The sequence below is a fragment of the Oncorhynchus mykiss genome, chromosome 10, assembly GCF_057628025.1.
Source record: "Oncorhynchus mykiss isolate SJ-2025 chromosome 10, ASM5762802v1, whole genome shotgun sequence".
NCBI classification, from domain to species: Eukaryota; Metazoa; Chordata; class Actinopteri; order Salmoniformes; family Salmonidae; genus Oncorhynchus; species Oncorhynchus mykiss.
Window position 1 is genome coordinate 20791735 of NC_143031.1, and position 26408 is coordinate 20818142.

The 26408-nt window shown below is 41.7% G+C and overlaps 2 protein-coding genes across 3 annotated transcripts in view; both read right to left on the reverse strand.

Moving 5' to 3' along the window:
• The window catches only part of LOC110533474 (methylosome subunit pICln), a 19499-nt gene extending 14012 nt beyond the window's left edge, over nt 1–5487 (reverse strand). Inside the window, exons 1-3 of one of the 2 annotated variants that reach the window (XM_021617722.3) lie at nt 5120–5487; nt 4883–5011; nt 4605–4741 (exon numbers count right to left, since the gene is read on the reverse strand). In XM_021617722.3, coding sequence (XP_021473397.2) covers nt 4605–4741; nt 4883–5001 — 256 coding nt within the window. In that variant the 5' untranslated portion in view covers nt 5002–5011; nt 5120–5487. Of the gene's footprint in view, nt 1–4604; nt 4742–4882 lie in introns of both variants that reach the window. The other variant, XM_021617721.3, reaches the window with a different exon arrangement.
• Nucleotides 5488–7147: 1660 nt separating this feature from the next.
• On the reverse strand, nt 7148–21474 carry LOC110533476 (remodeling and spacing factor 1). Its single transcript, XM_021617725.3, has 16 exons — nt 21041–21474; nt 18935–19026; nt 18652–18744; nt 18093–18298; nt 17787–17905; nt 13669–17579; nt 13183–13449; nt 12714–12818; nt 12493–12572; nt 12350–12404; nt 12045–12154; nt 11859–11926; nt 11237–11462; nt 10723–10937; nt 10175–10360; nt 7148–9963 (listed from the first exon to the last, which is right to left on the reverse strand). The coding sequence occupies exons 1-16, from the start codon at nt 21192–21194 to the stop codon at nt 9452–9454; spliced, it is 6399 nt and encodes a 2132-aa protein (XP_021473400.3). The 5' UTR covers nt 21195–21474; the 3' UTR covers nt 7148–9451.
• Between the last annotated feature and the right edge of the window lie 4934 nt (nt 21475–26408).

Genomic DNA, 26408 nt, shown 5'->3' on the forward strand with positions numbered 1-26408 from the left:
ACAAAGCGATGTCCATACAGAAATGGTTTGTCGAGAACGGTGTGGAAGAACTTGACTTGCCTGCACAAAGCCCTGACCTCAACCCCATCGAAAACCTTTGGGATGAATTGGAACGCCAACTGTGAGCCAGGCCTAATCGCCCAACATCAGTGCCCGACCTCACTAATGCTCGTGGCTGAATGGAAGCAAGTCCCTGCAGCAATGTTCAAACATCTAGTGGAAAGCCTTCCCAGAAGAGGGGAGGCTGTTATAGCAGCAAAGGGGGGGGAATGAGATGTTCAACGAGCAGGTGTCCATATACACTACATGACCAAATGTATGTATATGGGTAAGGTGACTAGACATCAGGATATTTTAAACAGAGTAGCAACAATGTAAATTAAGATTTTATGCCAGTGTGTTTGCGTAGTCAGTATAAATGTGTGTGCGTGTTGAGTGAGTGTGTAGAGTTCTACAAGTGTGCATAGAGAGTGTAAAAATAAAATACAAGGGTCAACTCAGAGAATGGCTACACAGACTGTTAGCTATTTAGCAGTTTTATGGCTTGGGGATAGAAGCGGTTTGTGTCAGACTTGATGCACCAATACTGCTTGCTGTGCGGAAGCAGAGAAAAGTCTGTGGTTTGGGTGGCTGGAGTGTAACGTTTTTTTTTCTGACCTTCCTGTCACACTGCCTGATAGAGGTGGCAGGGAACTTGGATGGCAGGGAGCTTGGCCCCGGTGATGTACTGGGCTGTCCGCACCACCCTCTGTAGCACCATGCGATTGAGGATGGTGCTGTTGCCATACCAAGCAGTGATGCAGCCAGTCAAGATTGCACTCAATGGTGCAGTTGTAGTTTGAGGATTTGAGGGCCCTTGCCAAATCTTTTCAACTTCATGGGGGGAGGGGGGGTGGGGGGGGGGGGGGGGGGGGGTGTCATTGCATGCGCGTCTTTAGTGATTTGGACACTAAGGAACTTGAAGCTCTAAACCCACTTCCCCTGCAGCCCTGTCGATGTGGACGTGCTGCCCCCGTTTCCTGTAGTCCACGATCAGCTCCTTGGTCTCACTGATGTTGATCGAGAGCTTGATGTCCTGGCACCATACGGTCAGGTCACTAACCTCCTCCCTGTAGGCGGTCTCGTCGCCAGTGATCAGGCCTACCACCATCGTCAGTAAACTTGGTGGTGCTGGAGTCATGCGTAGACCTCACAGTCGTGGGTGACTGCTTATAGCTTATTCTTTCAGTAGTAAATGACAGAGGTGGGACCAAGTCATTGTTTTACAAGTCACAAGTAAGTCTCAAGTCCCAAGGCAAATCCCAAGTCCTAAACTTTGAGTTTGAGTCCTAAACAAGTCATGTGCTCAACAAAGCGCAACTCAAAGAAAAAAAATAAAATGTTCTTTCATTTTGATCTTACACTACCTATACAACCAAGTGTCCAACATGCAAATGGAACAATATTTTACTTACATTTAAAACCATTTTCCCTACCAAACAAGTGTTAAGGTGGCCAAGCGGATTATGAATCTAAGAGCACTACAATCAGAGTTAACTGGCATTAATAAAATGAAGTTTAATTTAAAGTTTCACATTTTATTAGTCATATGTACAGGATACACATGGTATACACAGTCCAACAGAATGCTTACTTGCAGGTTCCTTCGACAATGCAACATTTGGCACAACAAATTGGCATAAGTGAGCAAATGAAGTCTAATGACCTTGGCATGACTTGAGACATGAGCAAAAACACTGCTTATTGTTTAGTCTCAGCAGCAACTCTGCTGTAAATAAGCTCTCAAGAGCATCGGATGTCCGAGCAACCGTGACTGGCAGCTCGCCCATCCGCAATATGACAATGAGCCTCTCTAGGGGGTTAAAACGGGCCATTCAGCAGCGGGTATGTGTGGGATGAATGGTGGCTGTTCCTGACAGGACAACCTGGGCTCAAGAGTATTTTCTATTATTCTTGACGGAAATCCAAGGGATTCCATTTAGTGTGACATTTCATATGGTATGTATTAATTTTGTGGTTGTCCATCGCCCATTTCATATGATACAGTGCCTTGCGAAAGTATTCGGCCCCCTTGAACTTTGCGACCTTTTGCCACATTTCAGGCTTCAAACAAAGAAATAAAACTGTATTTTTTTGTGAAGAATCAACAAGTGGGACACAATCATGAAGTGGAACGACATTTATTGGATATTTCAAACTTTTTTAACAAATCAAAAACTGAAAAATTGGGCATGCAAAATTATTCAGCCTCTTTACTTTCAGTGCAGCAAACTCTCCAGAAGTTCAGTGAGGATCTCTGAATGATCCAATGTTGACCTAAATGACTAATGATGATAAATACAATCCACCTGTGTGTAATCAAGTCTCCGTATAAATGCACCTGCACTGTGATAGTCTCAGAGGTCCGTTAAAAGCGCAGAGAGCATCATGAAGAACAAGGAACACACCAGGCAGGTCCGAGATACTGTTGTGAAGAAGTTTAAAGCCGGATTTGGATACAAAAAGATTTCCCAAGCTTTAAACATCCCAAGGAGCACTGTGCAAGTGATAATATTGAAATGGAAGGAGTATCAGACCACTGCAAATCTACCAAGACCTGACCGTCCCTCTAAACTTTCAGCTCATACAAGGAGAAGACTGATCAGAGATGCAGCCAAGAGGCCCATGATCACTCTGGATGAACTGCAGAGATCTACAGCTGAGGTGGGAGACTCTGTCCATAGGACAACAATCAGTCGTATATTGCACAAATCTGGCCTTTATGGAAGAGTGGCAAGAAGACATTTCTTAAAGATATCCATAAAAAGTGTTGTTTAAAGTTTGCCACAAGCCACCTGGGAGAGACACCAAACATGTGGAAGAAGGTGCTCTGGTCAGATGAAACCAAAATTGAACTTTTTGGCAACAACGCAAAACTTTGTTTGGCGTAAAAGCAACACAGCTGAACACACCATCCCCACTGTCAAACATGGTGGTGGCAGCATCATGGTTTGGGCCTGCTTTTCTTCAGCAGGGACAGGGAAGATGGTTAAAATTGATGGGAAGATGGATGGAGCCAAATACAGGACCATTCTGGAAGAAAACCTGATGGAGTCTGCAAAAGACCTGAGACTGGGACGGAGATTTGTCTTCCAACAAGACAATGATCCAAAACATAAAGCAAAATCTACAATGGAATGGTTCAAAAATAAACATATCCAGGTGTTAGAATGGCCAAGTCAAAGTCCAGACCTGAATCCAATCGAGAATCTGTGGAAAGAACTGAAAACTGCTGTTCACAAATGCTCTCCATCCAACTTCACTGAGCTCGAGCTGTTTTGCAAGGAGGAATGGGAAAAAATGTCAGTCTCTCGATGTGCAAAACTGATAGAGACATACCCCAAGCGACTTACAGCTGTAATCGCAGCAAAAGGTGGCCCTACAAAGTTAAGGGGGCTGAATTTTGCACGCCCAATTTTTCAGTTTTTGATTTGTTAAAAAAGTTTGAAATATCCAATAAATGTCATTCCACTTCATGATTGTGTCCCACTTGTTGATTCTTCACAAAAAAATACAGTTTTATTTCTTTGTTTGAAGCCTGAAATGTGGCAAAAGGTCAAAGTTCAAGGGGGGGCGAATACTTTCGCAAGGCACTGTAGGTTAAGAATTTGCTAAACGTCAAATATTTTACACATTTTCCTAAATGTTTGATATGTTACGAATTCTAGCTAGCTGGCAAATATTAGCTAGGCTTTATTGTTAAGGTTAGGAGTTAGGTTAAAATGCTAAAGTTTTCCGTGATAAGATTTGAATTCACAACCTTTGGGTTGCTAGGCGTTTGCTTTATACACCCACCCATCCACCCTAATTTTGTTTCTGTGTAACAGTATATCTTTAGACCGTCCCCTCGCCCATACCCGGGCACGAACCAGGGACCCTCTGCACACATCAACAACTGACACACACGAAGCATCGTCACCCATCGCTCCACAAAAGACACGCCAATTGAAGTAGTAGTTCCCTTTGCTCTGCAAGGTCTCAGAGCAAGTGACGTCACCGATTGAAACGCTATTTAGCGCGCACCACCGCTAACTAAGCTAGCTGTTTCACATCCGTTACATCTGCATTAAGTAACCAATCTGTCTTATGTAACCATACCAAACTAATGTAGGCATCCCGGGTTCACGTTTACTATGCTACGTCTAGTCTGAGACCAGGCAGGACAGGAGACATGCCAGTGTGACTCAGATATTATGGTGAACAATAAATGCTTTTGTGTGTCATTTGGGATGTTTGGAGAGTTGCTTTTATGAAAACGCATTAGTCAAATTAAGTTGCAAAACGTTTTGGCTGTTGCAAAATCGTGTGCAATGGAAACTGGTTATGTTAACTTTAGGAACCAAAGAGAAAGAAACTGAGGGCCCTTCCTGAATTTGTCTTTACTCCAAAAGTAAAACGCTTTGTAACTTAAGGGTTTGTTACAATAAGGTCTATGTACAGGCTCAACTTCTCATAACATGCCACTCGCTTCAAACTGGCATGGCCTCATTGCACTTCGGAAAGTGAGACTATTCTGAATACACTGGAATTGGGAGAAAGACAAAGTATCTTTGGAGAAACCTCACCGTTGAGTTTGGTGTTGACCATGACGTACAGGTGCTCTCCTGGGTACACGGTAAAATCGCGTGAGATTGCATGGAGACTGATTGACGGGTATTTCAAATTAAACCCCATTCCAGACCCATCGAACCATGATACACATCTGGGGAGAGATTAGACAATAATGAAAAATACATTTTACGCACTTTAGGTAGCCAATATGAGGAAAGGCTTTGTCAAACACATACTAGTAGATTTCAATCAAATCGCGGAGTTTCTTGATGAATAATATGGAAACACTCACGTTTCTGCAATGTACAGAGTTCCTGGTCCAAGCCCTTCGCCATTCCAAACAGCGGTGATTTCACCTTGATTGTACCGTATTCCTTCACTTGGAGGAGATACGTTTTTCAGATTCACCATCGTGGCTTCCCTGTCCTCCCAACCCGCATGGAGTGAATTAAACATGTTGATAGGATAGTTTCCACCTATCTGCAGATTTATAAACAAAGATGTATGATGTCCGGAGAATTGAGGTTACCTGGACAATTCGGTTACGAGAATGACACTGCGCTCCTTTAATTGCCTTGCTGTGTTCTGAAAGTCTTTTTGAGACCCCTTTCCGATGGTTGTTTAACTCCAAACGAACTGCTTTCCACACCAGTTTCTGTAGTTGGCGGAGGGTAGTCTAATTAAGATTTGGGCGGGGCAGCCGATTTATCCTATGAGCGCTGTAATTTGGTTGTTTATAAATTGGGCTAGTTCGTTTTAAAAGGCCCAGTGCTCCGGGTATGCGGAGTGTGTGTAGACCATTCCATTGGTACGTAAAAGACCTCTCCAATCCACCCGGGGCACCCGACCCTGCAAAACAAACTCGCAAATAAACCATACGGAACTTTAATAACAACTAGGGGTGCATTTGAGCCAAAAATCCACCTAAAATAGACAAGTATTTTCCAGAAATTACCTAATTTGACAGAAAGAGGCACACCGATTAGCAACAAAAAAACGACCTAAAATATTGTTTTCATGAGTTAAGACGTGTAAATAAACCATACATCAACCACACAAGTCAACATTTCTGGAGAAACCAATAGCAACTAAACTTTAATTAATGCATCTTTAAGGAACCATGCCCCCTCAACACTTTCTCCAGATGTTCTCAAATCAAATCAAATGTATTATAAAACCCTCCTTACATCAGCTGATATCTCAAAGTGCTGTACAGAAACCCAGCCTAAAACCCCAAACAGCAAGCAATGCAGGTGTAGAAGCACGGTTCTCAAGTGGACATGCCTGCATTAGTCAGAAAGCTGATTGTATCAATGTTTCACACCATCATGCTGTCCTCTCCCTTTTCAAGAGACAGAAAACAAGTCGGCCTACCATTCCTTGTTTAAAAAAGCTTTTTATTATGACAAATGTACAGATCGTATTAATATGAAAGAAAATAGAGTAAAGTTAACAAAAAGATATTGAAGAGTAACAGACAAAACATAGAAAACCAATCTACAAGCTAATGTTGATATACCAGACCTACAGTATAGTTGTCTCCCCAGTCTTCCAATTCTACCTGTAATAAACAATAATAAGGAACAAACACTTTTGAATCATTGGCACCAACTTCACCCTGACAGAGGACTGCCTGTGTGTCAGACTGCCCCTCCCAACTAGTGTACCTTTATATGATCATTTGTTCCAACAGATTTGTCATTTAAAATGAAGTAGGTCCACCATGTCATACTCATGAAATACAGGTGATAAACGTAATCTCTTGAAAACATTACATCAGAAATCAGACATTTTTTTCATCCCAAAACGATGGTAAACTAACCCTAGTCATTTGCATATGATTCCCACAATGCAACTGCCAGTAGACGCTTTGGGGCAGTCCAACTAATGGTGCGGTAACTCAAGTCAATATTATCATGTTAGTGGAGTGCATTGCAGGCAGCTCAGAAATTATTTTTAATTAGCCTCGGAAATCTTCCTTCACACGGAAGTATTAAAAACATTGTGTGGTTAACCAAGACTAATCAGAAGTTTACCATTGGTGATGAACACATGCCAACACTTCTTTACAAAAGACAAATTTACAAGCAGGCTTAAATGCGCTCTAATTAAGAAATTATCTTGAACTTTTCCCATGATTCTGACGATGGCCACCTTTGTGTCCAGGGTCATGTTCATTGGGGCACAACTGAAAATTAAAACAAGGGCTTCATATTGGACAAGTTTAGTTAGCACCTCCCCATTTCACTCTGTTTTCTACCATTTTATGCTTACTGAACACAACTCATCAGTCCTGCCAGGTGTCGTCCGTGCCTCCAGTGGTTGGTTCATGCTCTCTTGTTCAGTAGCAAGACACAAGGAACACTGCTGCGCAAAAGAGTTTAGAGGTCTGTGACTATTGAACCTTGTAAATCCTTAAGGTGGCCAACGCATCTGCACATAACAAAATAACATCCAACAAACATGCCAGATATCCAATGAATTCATTACAAAACAGTGGTGCCAATATCACAACCCCTCTACAAGGAAAACTATTATAAACAGATGCAATCATAAATAATTGCCAAATATATTTATTTCGATAAAAGAAAATGCCTCTAAATATACATTACAGCAAAAACTAGATATACACACTAACATTAGAGGTCAATTTATGGTCTGAACCATTTCCCCAAACAAGTTGCATTCTGGTATATCATTCCCTAACAAAGATTAATCCAGCATGCCGTTTATCCATAATCTTCTTTTGATTCAAGGCCAGAGCCTGTATTCAGTCTCAGAGTAGGAGTGCCAATATAGGATCAGTTGCATTTTAGATCATTATGAATAATATGGACAGCAGTCCTACTCTGAGAAACTGTTTAAACATAGGCCCAGAAAGGCAGTGATTTAACCTGACCTCAAAATGGAACCCTAAAACCAAAATTAGCTCATATTTGAGAACAGACAAAGGATAGGCTTTTGAGATCGGAGACGTTTATTTAGTCTCCAGTTGATGCAGTAAGATGTAGAGGGAAGACTAGAGCGAGGGTAGTGTTCTCTACAATCAACACTGGTGGTGGCAGAGGGTTCCGAAAAGACCAGGGGACGTTTTAAAAACATATTTAAAAAAATATAAAAAATAGTCGATGAACAACGACAGGTAGTTAGTTAGGTGTATACTCAGTAAGTACCTTTACTTCAAGGTTTTGAACCTACATACAGTATTGACAAGAAGGTACATAGGAAACAGTATGCCACTTGGTTTGCTAAGGAGGAAAACAATAAGTGGATGATTTGATATACATTATAAAAACACAACGTACGTAAAATAATGGTTACAATGCTGACATGGTTATTGAGAGGAACAGAGAAAGTTGGCAGAAAATTCTGTACATAACAAATCCCTTCGAATATTAGCATATAAAAAAAGTCTAAAACATGGGCATTTAATCCATTGATAGTGTTGGCAGCACACACAAATTATATTTATACGTACACAAAAACTAAACTAGGGTTTTTAGAAACATATGCACAGAGGTGAGAAGATCAGGGTTGGTCTACTCTAGTTGGTGACATTAAATACACTCAAACCTCCATTTAAAGGAAAGTCTTGTCAATGTGGTGGTAGTTAACAGATTTTAATGTTGATTAAATGACACCTGTAATTTGGCGTGATGCACTGAGGAGCTAGCTGCCTTAATAGTGTTTGTAACAATAATTAAAAACGGTTAAAATACCACTTGATGGGAACGTTTGATAAAAATAAAAACGGGATATAGGCTGCAGTACAACATTTCAATACTTTGGGTAAAAACAATTAACCAAATCCATGAGAAACACTCTTTTGGAGATTGTATTTTCTAGAAAGTATGGGTCTGGTCTCCCAGTCTGTTTCTAGCATGATGATGACGATGGTTCTGTGTCATGTTTTCCTATGGAAATTCTGACTTAAAAACTGTTATGCTCATGCTTTTTCATCCAGTGCTTGTTTTAAATGGTCTATAAAAGAAAGTGGGAAACCTGTGTAATGGTTTAGCTTATCAAACAAATGACTAATAGAATTTAACACATCAAAACAAAGAATAAATAGTTTGATCGATGTAAGAGGATTAAAATGTGGAATTCAAATATCAAAAAAGTGAAGACATTCATATTTAAAGTTTGGGGTAAAGAGCAGGGGGATAAAAACAACGATTGGTTTCCAGCAGTTGATCCACAAAACTATGTTAATTTAAGTCGTAAATGGAATGCAGTTTGACCCCTGACATCTATTCTCATAAAAATGTTGAACAACAATACACATCTACATCCTACCAACAAACAATTAATGTCATACAATAAAATGTCCTCTTTGCTAGGCAGGAATACTGAGAGGTGCCTCTCAGGACAGGAAGTCATGGGTCATGTTCATTAGGTCACACAACAGAAAATCAGCGTTTCTTAAATGGACAAGGCAAGGTAGTCCCTCTCGGTCTGTCGGTTTTCTGCCGTTTGGGGCCTAATGAACACAACCAAGAATTTGGGAGATGGACTCTTTGTATGTGGGGGTAGTGGATGGACCCCTGAGTAGACAACCCTGTAAGTTGGCTGGAGAAACAGGTAGGTTGATTTGTGTGTCATTTACAGAGGATAAGACAATGCAAAGTAACGTGCCACTTAACAACCTTCGGAGTTAGTGCTCTCAATGACTGTACAATCACACTGCGAAAGGTGTGAAGACAATAAACTTTCCCCCCGTAAGATGTCCAGTTCATACGAATGGATGGGGTCATACTAATGGGGGGGACAAGGAGGATGAATAAAACAGTTTTATAATAAGGACAGGACAGAAACATTTAAAAAAATACTACAGAAAAGAACAAACGTACAACTTGGGTTTTTACAACATATCACTATTGCAGACAAAGTCCACCAGGTCTGTGACCCCAAGCAGGTCATCCTCATCATCATCCTGTGGTGCCAACTCCAGTCCATTGGGCGCTATGGCAACAGCTGTGGCCCCAGGTTTTTGGGGCCCAATGTGAGCCAGGCCCTCTAGGGCCTTGATGGGACTCTGTCCGTTGGTGGGGGGATGCAGCTCCACCAGGCCGTAGTCCAACGGGCTGGCTCCCTTCCCCAGCACTCCCCCTTCCTCCTCTTCCCTGGTTTCTTTCGTCTCCTTCTCCTCCTCCTTGTCAGAGTCGTCCGAGTCAATGCGGTTCACACGCTTGCGGACAGGACGTTCTCCCTCCGATGATTCATCGGAATCGTGGTCGTCATCGTCCTCCTCAGAGGCTCGCCGCCGTTTCAGCGAAAGTCGTCTGCGGTGCTGCTGGGACTCTTTTTCAGACGAGTCGTCCCTCCTCTTTAACCTAGTCCTCTCCCTGTCGTCTGAGCCTCTGGAGGAGCTCGCTGAAAGAACCAGGTACATGGAAACAATGGACGTTAGATAAAACCATATTATTGTTAATATCAGTTAAAGTGACGGCAAGTGAGGACACGTTAAATAAACAAATTAATTAGACAACTAACTACAGTTTACACACATCCTACAGAGAACCTATGCTAATAGCGGGGTCGGTGAGGCAAAGAGAGCGCGTTTAGAAAAAAATGTCTGCCTGACCTTCGCTGTCTGAACTGGCGAGGCGCCGCCACGGTTTGACTTTGTCACGGTTTGTGTTGGCCTTGGAGCCGTCAGAGTCTCCGGACGACTCGCAGTAGTTGACCTGCTTCGTCGTCTGACTCCGGCGGGATCGGCGTCGGCTACAGTCCAGGTCGCTATCGCTGAACTCGCTGGAGCCCTCCGACACTAGTTACACAGAAAGAGAGCCACATCACATACCTATAGGTTTTCAAAAGGACAATTACAAAATCAACACAGAAGTTTTCAGACATTAAAGTCAAAAGATGGATCCACATCCGACACAATTGGCTGTGTCTAACCAGTGTACTGAAGGCCTCAACTCCAAATGAATGGAACTGATAAGCGCCACAAATCAGGACCTTTTCAATTAATTTTGGATTACGGCATAAAGCTGAATCAACAAAACAGATGGCCTGGAACTTGTCCCAAGAGAAGACCACTTTTGAGATCTGAAAACATCTAACAAAGTTTGATTCTGGAGTGTAATGTCCTTTCAAACCACAGAGGAAATGACGATGCCAACGTACCCATTTCTTCCTCACTCGTTTCCTCTTCATCGTCTGAGTACCTTCGTGGTGTGCGGCGCTGTCGCGTCTGAGCACTCCTCTGACGTTTGGCTGGCCTCCTTGTCCTGGCGGTTCTGCGTTGTGTGCTGCCGAAGTCGCTGTCGTCATTGGAGTCGACTGCCACTTCGCTCTCTGCATCGCTCTTGTCCGACGCCACAAACTCCTCTTCCTCCGTACTACATGAAAGTGTGCAGTGGAGAGAGAAAAAAACAGAAGAATGAGTGACAAATGAATTCAACACCCCTTTGTGTCACACCTTTCTGGATGTAATAGCCATCAATGAAGTGGAACCTTGGCTTGTGTTCATTATGGCACACAATGGGAAATGTTTAAAAACATTTTGCAGTGGAAAACAAAAAAAGTCCAGGTAGTCCCTCTGCGTTTCAGTCCGTTGTCTTCCATTTGGTGCCTTATGGACACAACCTCCCTGTTCTGATTCATGAACCCCTACCTCCCACTTTCCTAATGAACCTACCTGTCACTGAGACGGAACTCGTCCTCGCTCTCTTCCTCCTCCATAGTGCTGTCGCTGTCCAGGTCGTTGAGACGCCGGCGCTTCTTCCTGCGCTGGCTGGCGTTGGGCCGCGGCAGGCACCCATTCTCCTTGCCCTCGCCACCCTCTCCTGCTGCCAGGATAGTGGACATGTCCTTCCCTCTGCTATGGCCTGTGATGTTGGCCATGTCCTTGCCTCGACCAGCTCCTGTAGAGGGCAGCACATGATAACATTTAGACCCAATCCAACAGGCAAACAAAGATTGTTTGTAGGCTACACAAGTTAAAAAGCTCTGAGGCTGCATTTCAATCAGGGAAAATCCCTCTTATACCCTCGTTCACTCCTCCTGACAAAACTGATATGAGTGGATATGTATACGAGGGCAGAGAGGGAACATCTATCTTAGGATGAAATACAGCCTCTTCGTAACCCTTATTAAAAGGAGTGCACAATTATTAGGGCATCTGAGCAAGCACCATGTTTGCACAGATGAAATGATGCAGCCAAAAATGATTTCAGAACATCAATAAAATGCAGCATAAACTATTGAATGAAAGTCATAATTCTGGCACTTGGTTGCCATATTCCATAATGTTCTCCTACCTCCACCATCAGCCTCTCTGATGTCTTCTTCAATTGCCTCCTCAATAGCCTCATCAAATTCATCAAACCTGCAAACAAGACATTGAAATTATTCAGGGAATTTATCCGCCACCATACTGAAACAATAAATAAAGACCAGCCACACACAATGTTCTGATAACCATGAGTTCAGTACAGACGTCATACCTGTAGCTTATGCTTTTCTTTGCCCTTGTGGACCTTCGACCCCAGCTCTTGGTTCGCTCTTTCTTCTCCTTCTTCACCACCTCTTCCTCCCTTTCTTCCTCTACCTCCAACTAAAAATGACAGTTGGCAATGTGTCAGTTCCCAGTACAATATAGGCAGCAAACATTTATGCTGACATCAGTCTTGGCTAGGCAATGAACAGTGACAGACCATCTTACACAGATGTCCTACAAACACACTGAATTCTGGATGTGTTGCAATTGACTTCCATGATGGTATAACCATAGCAACCAAATGCTGCCTACCGAGGGAGTGATGATGTTTTCAACACTGATTCCAACATAGACCAACCGCTCTTTTCTGGAGGGAGAAAATAAAATAATTTAAAACAACTTTATGAGCTACATTATCTTCCTGTTGTCATTTGTCATGGTTCAGAGGTTGATACCGTCGCTCAGCGCGCTCCCTCTTTTTCAGGGAAGCGTCGAGATTAGTAAGCTGCTCCTCAAGCTTGTCACAGAGCAGCTTCTGCAGGGGTCACAAGGAGAGAGGGGTAAGAATGTCAAATAATACCACACATAAAGCAAGACATTAGTTTAAAACAATCATGTGGCTAGCATCCAAACTGTAGTGCAACTACCAATTGTTTACCATCTGGTGGTTACTTACATGTTGGCAGGGTGGGCAGAACCACTCCCCATCTGGGATGATCATGAGAGGGGGTCTGAGGCAGGCTGTGTGGTAGCCGCTATCGCACGAGTCACACAGCAAAATCTGTGAGGGGAACACGAAGGTGTATTAGCTGGAACACATTATTTTGTAGTCTTATCAGTCAGTTTAGATACATATTATGAATATAGTATAACCACTGACAGCCCACCAGAGTTGGGGTCAATTCCATTTCAATTCAGAAAGTACACTGAAATTCCAATTTTAATTCTCTTCAATGCATTTAAAATAACAAACACGTGGAATTGGAATTTGATTTACATTCTGCATTGACTGAAACTTTTGTGGAATTGACCAGAACCCTGCAGCCCACCATGTGGGCAATTCCATTATAATTATCACAACTATATGCTACCCATTGTGCCATTTATTGAGCTGAGAAAATAGGGATCACATTTTCAGGACCCACCAGCTCAGGATGGTTGGGGAGGCCGCAGTGTTTGCAGGGGTCATCGTTAGGGGGGAGGTCATCATCCGAGGAGGTGTCAGAGTCGTCGCTGTGCCTCTCTCTGTTCCTCTTCCTCCTCTTGCCCCTCTCCACCTTAAAGCTCTCATCACTGTTGTCCTCCTCGCTCTCCTCTTCGCTCGACTCACTTTCATCGTCTTCACCAGAATCATTATTTTTGCGCCTTTGTGTTCGAGTGTTGGACCACCGGGTCTTTCTCCTCCGTCGCCCCTGAAAACATATGTCATCTTGACAGCCAAATCATAAACACAGACATTCTAACTTTTTGGGTTACATGAAGCTGAAGCTAATGTAGGACAGCATACACAAGTTCCTGATGGCTGACAATGTGTGAATCCCTGATCTAAAAGACACTGTTGATCCAAAAACATGCATTCACAATCCAACATATGAATGTAGAAATATCTGCAGTTACTGAAAAAAACTTACCTTGGATTTGTACAGTCCATCTTGATCAACCTTCTCTCTCGGTTTCCTCTGAACAGTTTTCTCCTCATCACCCTTCTCTACAGGGGGTGTGGCCTCTTTCTTCTCCATCCTCCTGTCCTGGAACTCCACCCCCTTAGCGGTCGGCCTGCAGATCCTGGGTGACCTCCTCAGGGATCTCCCAGTCTCACCAGTATCTGACCCAGAGTCCCTCTCCTTTCTCTGGAGCTCAGCTCTCCTCCGGTGGGTAATCCCGCGTATTTTCAGGCGAATTCCCTCCTCTTGGATCTCTGATGTTGTTCCCGCATCCTTTTTTTCACCCTTGTCCTCATCCTCTTTGTTATCATCTTCCTCAGACCCCTCACTTGCTTTTGCCTGACCCAATTTCTCTTCTACCGTTGAATTTTTGTCATCTTTCTCAGTTCCATCATCCTCCTTTTTGTCATTTTTCTTAGGATAATCAGGCTTACTCCCATCCTCTTTTGGGTGGCATCCCTGTGTTGTGGCATCTTCCTTGATTACTTTGTCCTGGCTTTTGTCCGTCTCACCCTCAGTGAGAGATGATGCCTTCTTACTAATAGCCTGTTTTTCTGATGATGCATCACAGTTCATGGGCTTTGGGTCTTTGATAGGGTTGGTCTCAGACTTCACTCCACTTTTAACAGCCTTTTTTGGCCAGCCTTTTTCAGCATGTCCCTTGATCTTTATGTTGTCATGTGTTGACTTTTCCGAACGCATTTCCATAGGTTCCTCCTGTTTCACCTCCACTGGGACAGACTTTTTGAGAGAGGGTAATTGCTTGGCGTCCTGAAAGGTGACAAGTTTCTCTCCTTTTTCTGCAACTGGCTTTGTGTCTGCCAGTTTCTCAGTTTCTTCAGTGTCTGGTTTCTGTCCCCTAGAAGATAGAACAATCTTTTTAGAGGTAGTCTCTGTGTTTTTAGCCGATTTCTCAGCGACTTTAGGGGTAGGTGTAGCTGATTTACCAGACTTCTCTGCATCTTTAGGGGTAGGTGTAGCTGATTTAGCAGACTTCTCTGCATCTTTAGGGGTAGGTGTAGCGGATTTAGCAGACTTCTCTGCATCTTTAGGGGTAGGTGTAGCGGATTTAGCAGACTTCTCTGCATCTTTAGGGGTAGGTGTAGCGGATTTGGCAGACTTCTCTGCATCTTTAGGGGTAGGTGTAGCGGATTTGGCAGACTTCTCTGCATCTTTAGGGGTAGGTGTAGCGGATTTAGCAGACTTCTCTGCATCTTTAGGGGTAGGTGTAGCGGATTTAGCAGACTTCTCTGCATCTTTAGGGGTAGGTGTAGCTGATTTAGCAGACTTCTCTGCATCTTTAGGGGTAGGTGTAGCGGATTTAGCAGACTTCTCTGCATCTTTAGGGTTAGGTGTGGCGGATTTAGCAGACTTCTCTGCATCTTTAGGGGTAGGTGTAGCTGATTTAGCAGACTTCTCTGCATCTTTAGGGGTAGGTGTAGCGGATTTAGCAGACTTCTCTGCATCTTTAGGGTTAGGTGTGGCGGATTTAGCAGACTTCTCTGTATCTTTAGGGGTAGGTGTAGCTGATTTAGCAGACTTCTCTGCATCTTTAGGGGTAGGTGTAGCGGATTTAGCAGACTTCTCTGCATCTTTAGGGGTAGGTGTAGCGGATTTAGCAGACTTCTCTGCATCTTTAGGGGTAGGTGTAGCTGATTTAGCAGACTTCTCTGCATCTTTAGGGGTAGGTGTAGCTGATTTAGCAGACTTCTCTGCATCTTTAGGGGTAGGTGTAGCGGATTTAGCAGACTTCTCTGCATCTGTAGGGGTAGGAGTAGCTGATTTAGCAGACTTCTCTGCATCTTTAGAGGTAGCCAATTTCTCTGCGTCTTTAAGTGCTGCCGATTTAGCATATTTCACTGTATCTTTAGGCATTGCTGATTTCTCTGTGTCTTTTGGGGTAGCCGATTTCCCACCTTCTTTAGGGGTAACCAATTTAGTAGATTTCTCTGCATCTTTAGGGGTAACCGATTTCCCAATATCTTTAGGGGTAGCCGATTTCTCTACCTTTTTGGGTTCACCCAGTTGTGATTGGGTTGTTTTCTCAGAGACGTCTGCCATCTCCATGTCTTTTGGTCCAGATTGTGTCTTAGTCGCGTTAGCAACAGTTCTCATTTCATCTTTACAGATAGACGCTGAGAAAACTTCCTCCAGGACAGCTTTTTTCTTCACCTCAGCGGCAGCCTTTACATCTGTGCCTACAGCAGGTTTCTCCTTGGTGACAGCTGACATTTTATTGTCTTTAGGGTTATCACATTTCTCTGTATGTTTAGATGCCTCTGGTTTTACTGTCATTTTAATGACCAACGATTTATCAGTCTCTTTAATGCTCTCCAGTTTCTCTGCTTCTTTATTGGAAACTGGTTTGTCTGCCTTTTTAAGGAATGAGGACGTATTGGTCTCTTGAGAGATGGCCAGGTTCTCAGCATCTTTACTCTTTTCTGAAATCTCTGTCTTTTTAATTACAGAAGTTTTGATATCTTTAGAAACATCACATTTCTCTACACCCTCTTTGTCGGGTGGTTTCTCTGTATTTTTTCCGACTGTTGGCATCTTTATGCATTTAGAGTGGTCTGGTTTCTCTGTAATTGGGTCAGGTCTCCCGGTTTGCTTAGTAATGACTGAGGTTTCTGGGTTTTTAGGGTTTGACCACTTTTCTGTACCTTTTGTGCAGGGTGGTTTTTCCATATCTTTCACGACAGAAAGGGGATAACCGTCCTTATTGACAACTGTTTTGTCTGTTTCCTTAGAGACAGCTGACTTGACCTCTTGAGAGGTAATGGATGAATCTGTTCCTTTAGTTTCATCTGGTTTCTGTGACTTACTAGACAAAGGGTTTTCATCGGTTTCTATTGATGTATAGGTTGTGTGTTCTGTACGACACACTTTTACATCCCACTTGGATACCTTGACATTTTGTTCCTCTTTACAATCAGAGTGCTTCTCCGGTGGGCTTGTTGCATCCTTAGATGAAGTCAATGGCTTTGTCATTAGAGGGGACGGAGATTTAGCCTCTTTTAAGGCAGATTTTTTTACTTCCTCTGAATCTTCAGTGCTTTCCTTTTCTGCTAAAACCATCTTCTGTAGACTTGTTTCATTGGCCATGGCCACCTCAGTGTTGCTTGCCATCTCCTCTTTTTCCTTGTCCAGGTTTATTTTCTCTATTGCACTAGCTTCTGCTGCTTTACGTTCTTCCCCAGCAGCAGCTTTTGTTTGCTGTTTTTTGCCATCAACAGAGTCTCTTAAACCATTATTGACGCTTTTTTCTGTTGTAGGCTGAGCATCACCATTCATTTGATCACTTATACACTCTATCGTCCCCACCGGGGCATCAGAGATCTCTTTACTTGTCTCCTCAACTTCAGGAGCTTCTTTGACAGGAGCAACAGATGGGTTTTGCACAAAGATACTACTGCCACCGCCACTATTATTATCAACATTTTCACAAAGTTTCATCTCTCTCTTTTTCAATGGGATTTTGGCCTGCTGGTCATTCTTCATGGCCCTTTGGAGTTCATTTGCAGTCTTCCTCTTGGCTTCATCTGTCTGTTCTGTTTGTGGCGTCAGACAAGGTTTCTCTGCAAGAGGCTCTGTAGCATTTGTGGCTGTGCTCTCCTTGGATTCTGACACCTCCATTGGCTCTTCTTTGATGGCCCGGGTGTTTATGGTGACCTTGTCATCCACCATATGCTCCTCTGATTGGCTTTTTGACTCTGACTCATCTTTGAGGCCATTCAATGAGGATTTGGCATCTGATTCGTCTAGCTGTGATTCCTCTTTTTCTGTAATCTCGGTTTTTGGAGAGACTAAGGAAGTTGTTCCCTTGGAGGGTTTGTCCTCTTCATCCTCTGAGGTATCCTCTGTCTTTTTAACTTCCCCTATAGGATAAAAGGTATAAATAGGAATTGCAGTTACAACAGAATGATATATTCATAGAAAATAAAAGTACAAGATTTAGAACTGCATCTATCAGGGAAATAAGTTGTTTACCTTTGACAATATCAATATCATGAAAATGTTTGTGAGTAAACAACAAATAACAGACAACATTATTGGTGTAACAAGCCTTGTTGGCATAACACTACCTTCTCCCCCAGTATTATTTTTCGCCTCATCTTCCTCCTCTCCTTCTTTCTTTGTCAACAGTGCTGGGTCGATTTGAGTCTTTAGCAGTGCCAGGATCTCAGCCAAGCTGTTTCTGTCTCTGTATAGAGATGGATAATTAACTCTTTCCAGTTTAGTAATCTTGTGGTACAATTACATATAAACCAAGTAATCTATGATCCACCTGGAATACAAGACCTTTGACATTTAGGCTCTGCAGTACAACAGTATGCATCTTTCCTCCCCTGAATCACACCCGGCCCGTCATTCCAATGGTTCCACAGTACCTGACAATGCACTTCCAGGAAGACCCGTCCAGGTCGTCCTGCTCCTCCACATAGACCCTCACATTCTTGTCCTGGTCAAGTTGGAACCAGTACATCAGGCCATCTTTGTCCTTGCCAATGGGGAGAAGCCGCATCTGATCAGGATCCTCCTCATTGATTGCTGTCTTGAACTTTACATTGTCATCAAACTGGCATTCACACAAATGCTGGATAGAAAAGAGAGAAAGTATGAGAATGTTGCACTTAGGGGGAAATAATTATGTTAGTAGGGCTGCATGATATGGCCAAATATATTGCAATATTTTTTATGGAATATTGCAACAGCAATATGACTTGCAATACAACAACACACTTGGGCAAACTGCACAAGTTATGTCCCACCACCACTGGCATTACTATTTTCAGAGAATTTACTTTTGTACCATACAGAAGAAAGGCCTTATTTAAGAACGTGAAAATCGATTTAATTTTTACTACCTGCATCTTGTTTGGAAATATGTTGCATGTCTTTGCATAATTATAGCTAGATTGCAACTATACAGCTATATTGCAACCTTACTTTGAGGATTCCAGTCTTGTACTCCACAGACATGTCCTTGTATCCTTTATTTTCAAGCTCCCATGCCCAAGTACTGTTGAACTCATGGCACACCTGTAAGAAAGCACATTCCATCAGCCTTTGGTTAACCTCAATACTATAATCATTCAGAATGCCCAGACTCATGCCACTGCCTGTATTTTACAAAAATGTTATATATTTAAATGTGATTAATCTATAAAGCTACGCCTAACTGTATCTGAGTGTGCAGAAAATATCCAGCCTTGTTCTGAGATCTATTTACCTTCACAAGGTACTTCTCCCATCTGTCTGCGGACACTGACTTGCCAATCTTCCTCAACAACTTCACGTGAAGGTCCACCAAGATCTTTGGAACTGAGGGGAGAGGTGGGATAATGACACCATTTGGTAAACATCAATGTTTCTCAACCACATATCACCTATTGTATAGGCCAATAAATAGCTACAGCATGTATATCTTGAATATGAATCCCCCTCACACAGTCACGAATCCATATCCTACGACATTTCATAAGATGTATAGGTATTGGTCCATTAGCACTTCAAATGAATTAGTTTTGCATTAGTTAATATCAAATGGAGACAACGGAATTGAAATATGCTTTGATGAGAGTGGGGAATAAGAAAATAAAGATTTCTTCACATATTAAAAAGAAAACTCCTGTGCACAGTTGCCCCAGTATCTGTGCGTTAAAGATGTCGCCAATGAGTCTCCTCTCTAACGCCCAGAAAGCTCTGATTCGACTGCTCTGCAAGCTTTATAATGTCAAAAAAATAAATGAGTTACTCACCAAATATGGAATTTCGCTGAGCAACTATCTTCATTTACTCCTGTTATGGCAGGTATGTCCTTCCAAAAAAGGTCTAAATAAACATTTACAACAACCAAAATAAATTCATCTTGGAGACCTCATTGAACTGTTGTAGACTTCCGACCTGTGCTTGGCAGTAAAGCCAGATATTGGAGGTGCCAATAGGCATTTTTTTCAGTGGGTTGTACATTTTCATTTCAACCTTTTTTGAAAGTACATACCAGACGTAACGAAGTAAATGAAGAACATTGCTCAGCGAAACTCCATATTTGCTGAGTAACGAACCTATTTTGACATTATAACGCTTGCAGAGATGTCTATTGGGAGTTTGAATTGGAACTTCCTGGGCGTTGGAGAGGAGACAAGTCATACATCTCTAAAGTGGAGACACTGGGACAGTGCACAATACCAAAATTAAAGGCGCGCATGACGCAACGTGGTTTTATTTATTAAAACAATGCATTCAAAATAGATATTTGCTAATTTCCTAACAATATAAAACAAAAACGTAACATGACTAATACAATAATATGGAAGTATGGAATAACAATGTAGTATGTGTGATACAAACAACCAAAATCCGCCAAAATAGTTTGAATAAAGCAGACCATTCTTTGCGTAATTACAGCAGGACACCATTGAGCAGGAAGTTCTTGCGTGAGTGTGTCGTTGAGATAACAATTGAATGTGTTACAGATTGAATGTCAAGCTGGGAACAACATGATTCAATTGAAGACGAAACATACTTGAGACAGACTAGTATAATGGGTTACATTACTTAAGGAAAATAGTGAAACCAAAAGACACACTGGAAGTTGGATGCTAACCATGGTGCATTTGATTGCACTTTGTTTTCTCAAATACGATCCATCTAGAGTCTAGATTGATGGAAATATTTGAAACTACAGCATTACATGTCTAAAGTGATGTACATAATGCTATGTGTCTGTCTACTGTATTTCATCCTAACCACTACCAATATAAAAAGTGCTCCATACCCTTGATAAAAAAAATATTATTATTATTATTATTTTTAACCATTGAGCAGGAAGCCCAGAAGATGAGCATGCGCATGCGCAATACAGCGCGAGCGAACCACTATGCCAAAACATTACTTAAATGTAAACACAATGGACAATGTTGTCCTTAACGCAACACACTCAACCCTAAACCGAATAATAGGAGTACCCAATATACTTTAATAAATGTTAAAAACAGATCACCTTTGAGCAAAAGTTCAAAGCACAATATTTTCTGTAGGCTGTGTGGTGAAGTGCATTTCAGTCCCTGGCAGATAAAGGCTGGCTTGGTTGGAAAATAAATTGTAATTTAAAGCCCCAAATTTCACCGAAGCCCTTCGATCTTCGGTCAGTTCACGGTTAAACAATGCATCTATTTCACCCTGGATCCTAATAATACATCTGGGACAACAATACATGTATATAAAATGGGTTATGTTTGGAAATCACACAATAACACAACTAGTACGAACGACAGAACACTATGCAATGTGGAGTCCCATCTTCCCACAGTAGCTCGCGCTTTTCAAACTATACCTGAGATTGTGTCTTGGAGATATCGCTCCAACTGTGGAAATGTAAGCTCCGGTAAATCAAGCAAGGTTCCATACCGCTCTAGAAAGGAGCATATCACGGCGTAGCTTGGGCAAAAACCGGGGGTAGAACCCGCCGATGCTGCCGAGGCAGCCATCTTTTCCGATGGAAGAGCAGCAGACAGTAACAAAGATGGTGGATAAATGAAGATAGTTCACACAAGCCGTATACCATTGAAACAAATGGTCAGTTCCGGTCTACTTAACTGGGTGCGTCTCTCAGACTCCAATGCGATTGCAGCTGGGCCTGGTCGGGTCTACTTAGTTCATTGACATTAATTGAACCAGGAAAATACAGCGAGTGGGGTGTCTCTTTTCCTCTTCTGTCTCTGACAGTACGTCTCGGAGGACCAATGACTGCCCACAATTCACCGCGTCAAATAAATTAGTGGCCCAGAGGTCTTTGCGGTAAAAAGAAAAAAAAAAAAAAATCCAAATGACTAATGTAAAGTCGGCTATACGGTGGCTCGGACCACTGAGCAGCTGCCATTTTGTAGCGTTTAGGACTGGCAATTTGATTTTGATGCGAAAGCTTGCTGAATTTGTACAACATGATCGATCCAATTGTTGCACTGTCCATTTTTTCGTAGTTGTATCAATTCGCTATTTGTAACATTTTCAACACCTACAACGCTACAATATTAGTGGAAATATAATTTTGGGGAAACAGCAGAAATAATTTAACAAAATAATCTGAAACATGATTTTGTTAATGATTCAGAAGACTAGATTTGTAAAATACAATGCCAATGAGTGACGGTAAATACTGACACATGGAATGTGATAAAAGTGGTTACATTTCAGCATTACACATGGGTCTTTCTATAAACTACCTTCACAAGTGAGCATTACTTGCAGTAGACAACTTTTTTGGAGCGGTTACAAAGCCATTAATAATACTGTGGCTTTTTTTTCCTTCAGTGTAATTACACATTGATCTTGATTCTGTGAAATTCCTGGATATTGCTGTCGGATTCTTTTTTTGTATATAAATGTCGGAAGTGTACTGTAACCTTGCAACATTTCGTATCTCCCTATGTTAAGGTGTGAAAACAGTTTTCATGGGCACACATATGCAAAATAATGTATGTGCTTGAAAAATCCAACGCTTCAAGCAGAAAGAGTAACTTTAATATGTTTAATACAACTAAAATCTATAATGTCATTCAATAATTACACATAATATTTGTTTGATGTGTGTTTGATGTCAAGCTGTTTAGTTACACGCGGACATTATCGCGCGCAACATCAGCTGATTCAGGAAAGGATTTTCTGAATGACAGGCAAGTGATGAAGCTGGGTAGCTGGGTCTCCAGCTACCCAGACCTGTCTATTCAGCCTGATAGGGTGCCGTGGGTGTGTCCAGTTTACACCTGTGCAAATCTATGTGTGTATAGCAATTTAATTAAACATCCAATCAATGCTTTAAGTGTTGTGCAGTAGGTCCACACCTAAAGGATTGTGGGTTCCTGTCCAGAAACAATCCCTACCCCTAGACACTTCTGGAGATCTGAGAGAATTGCACAGGTTTAAGCAATACCTGCAAAATTCCACCATGCCTATCAGAGGGTAAGGTGGAGCTGTCACTGTGTCACCAGCCATCAATCCCTCGCAGATCTTCACAAGTGTCCCGACTCTGGGCAGTAGGGGCTAGGGGTTGTTTCTGTACAGGCCATGGGTGTTATGGTAGCTCAGTCAGCCAGGCACTGTCAAATAAAATGTAATAGCTGTCACATACTTGCTTCCTTTGTCCTTGAGGGAATCTCAATTGCATTTCCTTGATTCGTTGCATGCTCTCTCCTCAAAACCCACTGGACGAAAAGGTCAGAGGTCTCTCCCCTCTGCCCTTCTCATCCAATGGGTTTTGAGAAGGAAGTGAGGAGAGGGGATGTGATGAATAAAGGAAATTAAATTGAGATTCTCCCCTTGTTTCCACCATTCCTCATCTCCCTCTCAAAGCATATTGGTTGGAGAGGAGTGAAAGTTCCTCCCCTCAGGCTCCAATGTATTTTCAAGGAGAGGCTAAGAGTGAAGGAAAAAAGGACAGAGGATGCAAAAATGTGATGTATAGTTTTCACACAACCTGCTTGAAGAGTTTACTGATTATGATTTAATTGTTGGTTATTATTGTCAATGATTTTGTCGACAGAACCCATGCTATTATATTACTGAATTAAATTATATGAACTATAGAAACATAGAATTGCAGTAGTTTATCTTTTTCTTTCTTCTGGAATGTTTAGCATGGCTATAAATGATAGAGAAGTTGACTAAAGCACAAACAGACCTGGCTACTAGGCATGACAAAAAAACATGCAGTGTCCTTGTTTATGTGACTAGGGCTGTTACGGTGACCATATTACCGCAGTCAAATTCCACATGACCATTTAGTCACGGTAACTAGGCTTCTCCAAAACTGCACTGATGCTACTGATGGTCATTAGTAGTGTACAAAACTGGCTAACTCCCAGTCACTAATGCCCTGGTACTCAAGTGATCTATTGTCCCTCTAATCACTCTGATATCAATGCAAATGCTATCATAAAATGACCTCATAAACACTTCATGATTTGGTAGCCAGCCTAGTGGTCAGAGCATTGGACTAGTAACCGAAAGGTTGCAAGATCGAATCCCCAAGGTAAACAATCTATTGTTCTGCCCCTGAACAAGGCAGTTAACCCACTGTTCCTAGGCCATCATTGAAAATAATAATTTGTTCTTTAACTGACTTGCCTAGTTAAATAAAGGTAAAATAAAATAAATACATAAAAAAATAGCGTAGGCCTACTCTATGCTATTCGAGCTCAGCCATGCTTTGAACTGTCTTTTTTTTGTTGCCTAAATTATGACTATCCAATCTACTCATCACATTATGAATAGTAGGCTATCTTACATAAGTCTGCAAATGCAATAATGCATGGAATGCTTTATTATAAATAAGCATTTTTACGGTGAAAATTAGCTTCCCCAAACTTGAAACACATGTATGCCAGATTGTAAAACAGATTAATGTGCTTAATTGTAAGAATTTAGCAATAAATATAGCAGCACGAGAAAGCTGGGATCCTGTTTTAAATAGTGGCCAGTCAAAACTCTGTTTTCACATGCGATTGCGCAATGGCTGGGTTTATAAGAACACGTTTCACTTGGCTTTCTAGACTATGTGCTCTCTAACCGTGTTCCAGGGGTTGTAGGCCTGTAGGCTACGTTTGGAGTTATTTGGTGACTTTAGTTGTGATACAAACCTTTTCAAAACATATAGGTCTATGGGCTAGGCTACATGATGTGTGTGACTATGATTTGAAAAAGTTGCAAAAAAAGACATGCTGTTTCTTGCCTTACTGCACATGCTGGGCATCATTCACAAGTGATAATATTGTCATCCATCAGACTATTCTTAATTTAATCTAGTTTTTACATACACTAAATAATATATGTGTGAAATTGGTTTTGATTTAGAATGGACCATTATCATGCACCTGTTGGAACAAGGGCAGGGGGGAAAAATACCTGTCATCTATGCACTTAAATAGTGAATGTGGTGAAAAGCATTTAGTGATGCTTTTCCCCGCAGGTCATTTTCATGCCAGCCAGACTATACTCATGTTGTAAAGCGAAGCAATGTGCTTAATATTAGGAAAATTGAGAAATAAATATAGTAGGCCTAGCCTATAGAAAGCTGATGGGATCCTTTTATTTTTAATGAGGCCATCAACATTCTGCTTTCTCACAAAATGACATAGCCTATAGAAATGTTGCACAACATGAGCTCAAATTTTGTATTACCTTTATTTAACCAGGTAGGCCAGTTGAGAACAAGTTCTCATTAACAACTGTGACCTGACCAAGATAAAGCAAAGCAGTGCGACAAAAACAACACAGAGTTACACATAAACAAATGTAGTCAATAACACAATAGAAGAGAAAAATAGACAAATCTATTTACGGTGTGTAGAAATGTAGAAGAGTAGGGAGGTAGGCAATAAATAGAAAATGACAATTTAGCATTAATACTGGAGTGATATATGTGCAAGTAGAGACACTGTTGTGAAAAAGAGCAAGAGGGTAAGTAATAATATGGGGATGAGGTAGTTGGGTGTGCTATTTAGATTGGCTGTGTACAGGTACAGTGATCGGTAAGCTGCTCTGACAGCTGATGCTTAAAGTTAGAGAGGGAGATATGACTCCAGCTAGAGATTTTTGCAATTTGTTCCAGTAATTGGCAGGCGAGAACTGGAAAAGGAAAGGCGGCCAAAGGAAGTGTTGGCTTTTGGGGATGACCAGTGCAATATACAGTTGAAGTCGGACGTTTACATACACCGTAGCCAAATACAGTTAAACTCAGTTTTTCACAATTCCTGACATTTAATCCTAGTACAAATTCTGTCTTAGGTCAGTTAGGATCACCACTTTACTTTAAGAATGTGAAATGTGAGAATAACAGTAGAAAGAATGATTTCTTTCAGCTTTTATTTCTTTCATCACATTCCCAGTGGGTCTGAAGTTTACATACACTCAATTAGTATTTGGTAGCATTGCCTTTAAATTGTTTAACTTGGGTCAAACGGTTCAGGTAGCCATCCACAAGCTTCCCACAAGTTGGGTGAATTTTCAGTTCTGCCCACAAATTTTCTATAGGATTGAGGTCAGGGCTCCAATACCATCCTCTACTGATGGGATGAGGTCCATATCCTTCCAGGATACCCGGGCCAGGTCGATTAGAAAGGCCTGCTCGCTGAAGTGTTTTAGGGAGCGTTTGACAGTGATGAGGGGTGGTCGTTTGACTGCGGACCCATTATGCATGCAGGCAATGAGGCAGCAGAGGTGTATTTAGAGGGCAAGATGGTCAGGATGATATCTAAGAGAGTGCCCATGGTTACGGATTTAGGGTTGTACCTGGTTGGTTCAGATATATCAGATACATTTCTTGTTTCTTTGCATGGGAAAAATTTGGCCTTTTATAAACACATTTCATGCAGTTCTACTACAGTTTAAATGACTGGAGACAGTAGTATAATATTTTTTAATACAACAAATTGTTATTTTAAAAAATATATATATTTCACCTTTATTTAACCAGGCAGGCCAGTTGAGAACAAGTTCTAATTTACAACTGCAACCTGGCCAAGATAAAGCAAAGCAGTGAGAGAAAAATAACAGAGTTACAGATGGGATAAACAAACGTACAGTCAATAACACGATAGAAAAATCTGTATACAGTATGTGCAAATTAAAATGAAGGAGTTAAGACAATAAATAAGCCAATAGTGGCGAAGTAGTTTCAATTTAGCAATTTACATTGGAGTGATATA

What these genes read in the sequence shown, in the direction of transcription:
- LOC110533476 (XM_021617725.3), bottom strand. Translation starts at nt 21,194, where the DNA reads ATGGCTGCCTCGGCAGCATCGGCGGGTTCTACCCCCGGTTTTTGCCCA. An exon ending in AAATAATACTGGGGGAGAAG is followed by an intron (nt 17,580 to 17,786) that starts GTAGTGTTATGC and finishes TTTATCCTATAG; the next exon opens with GGGAAGTTAAAAAGACAGAG. An exon ending in ATGGACTGTACAAATCCAAG is followed by an intron (nt 13,450 to 13,668) that starts GTAAGTTTTTTT and finishes ATATGTTTTCAG; the next exon opens with GGGCGACGGAGGAGAAAGAC.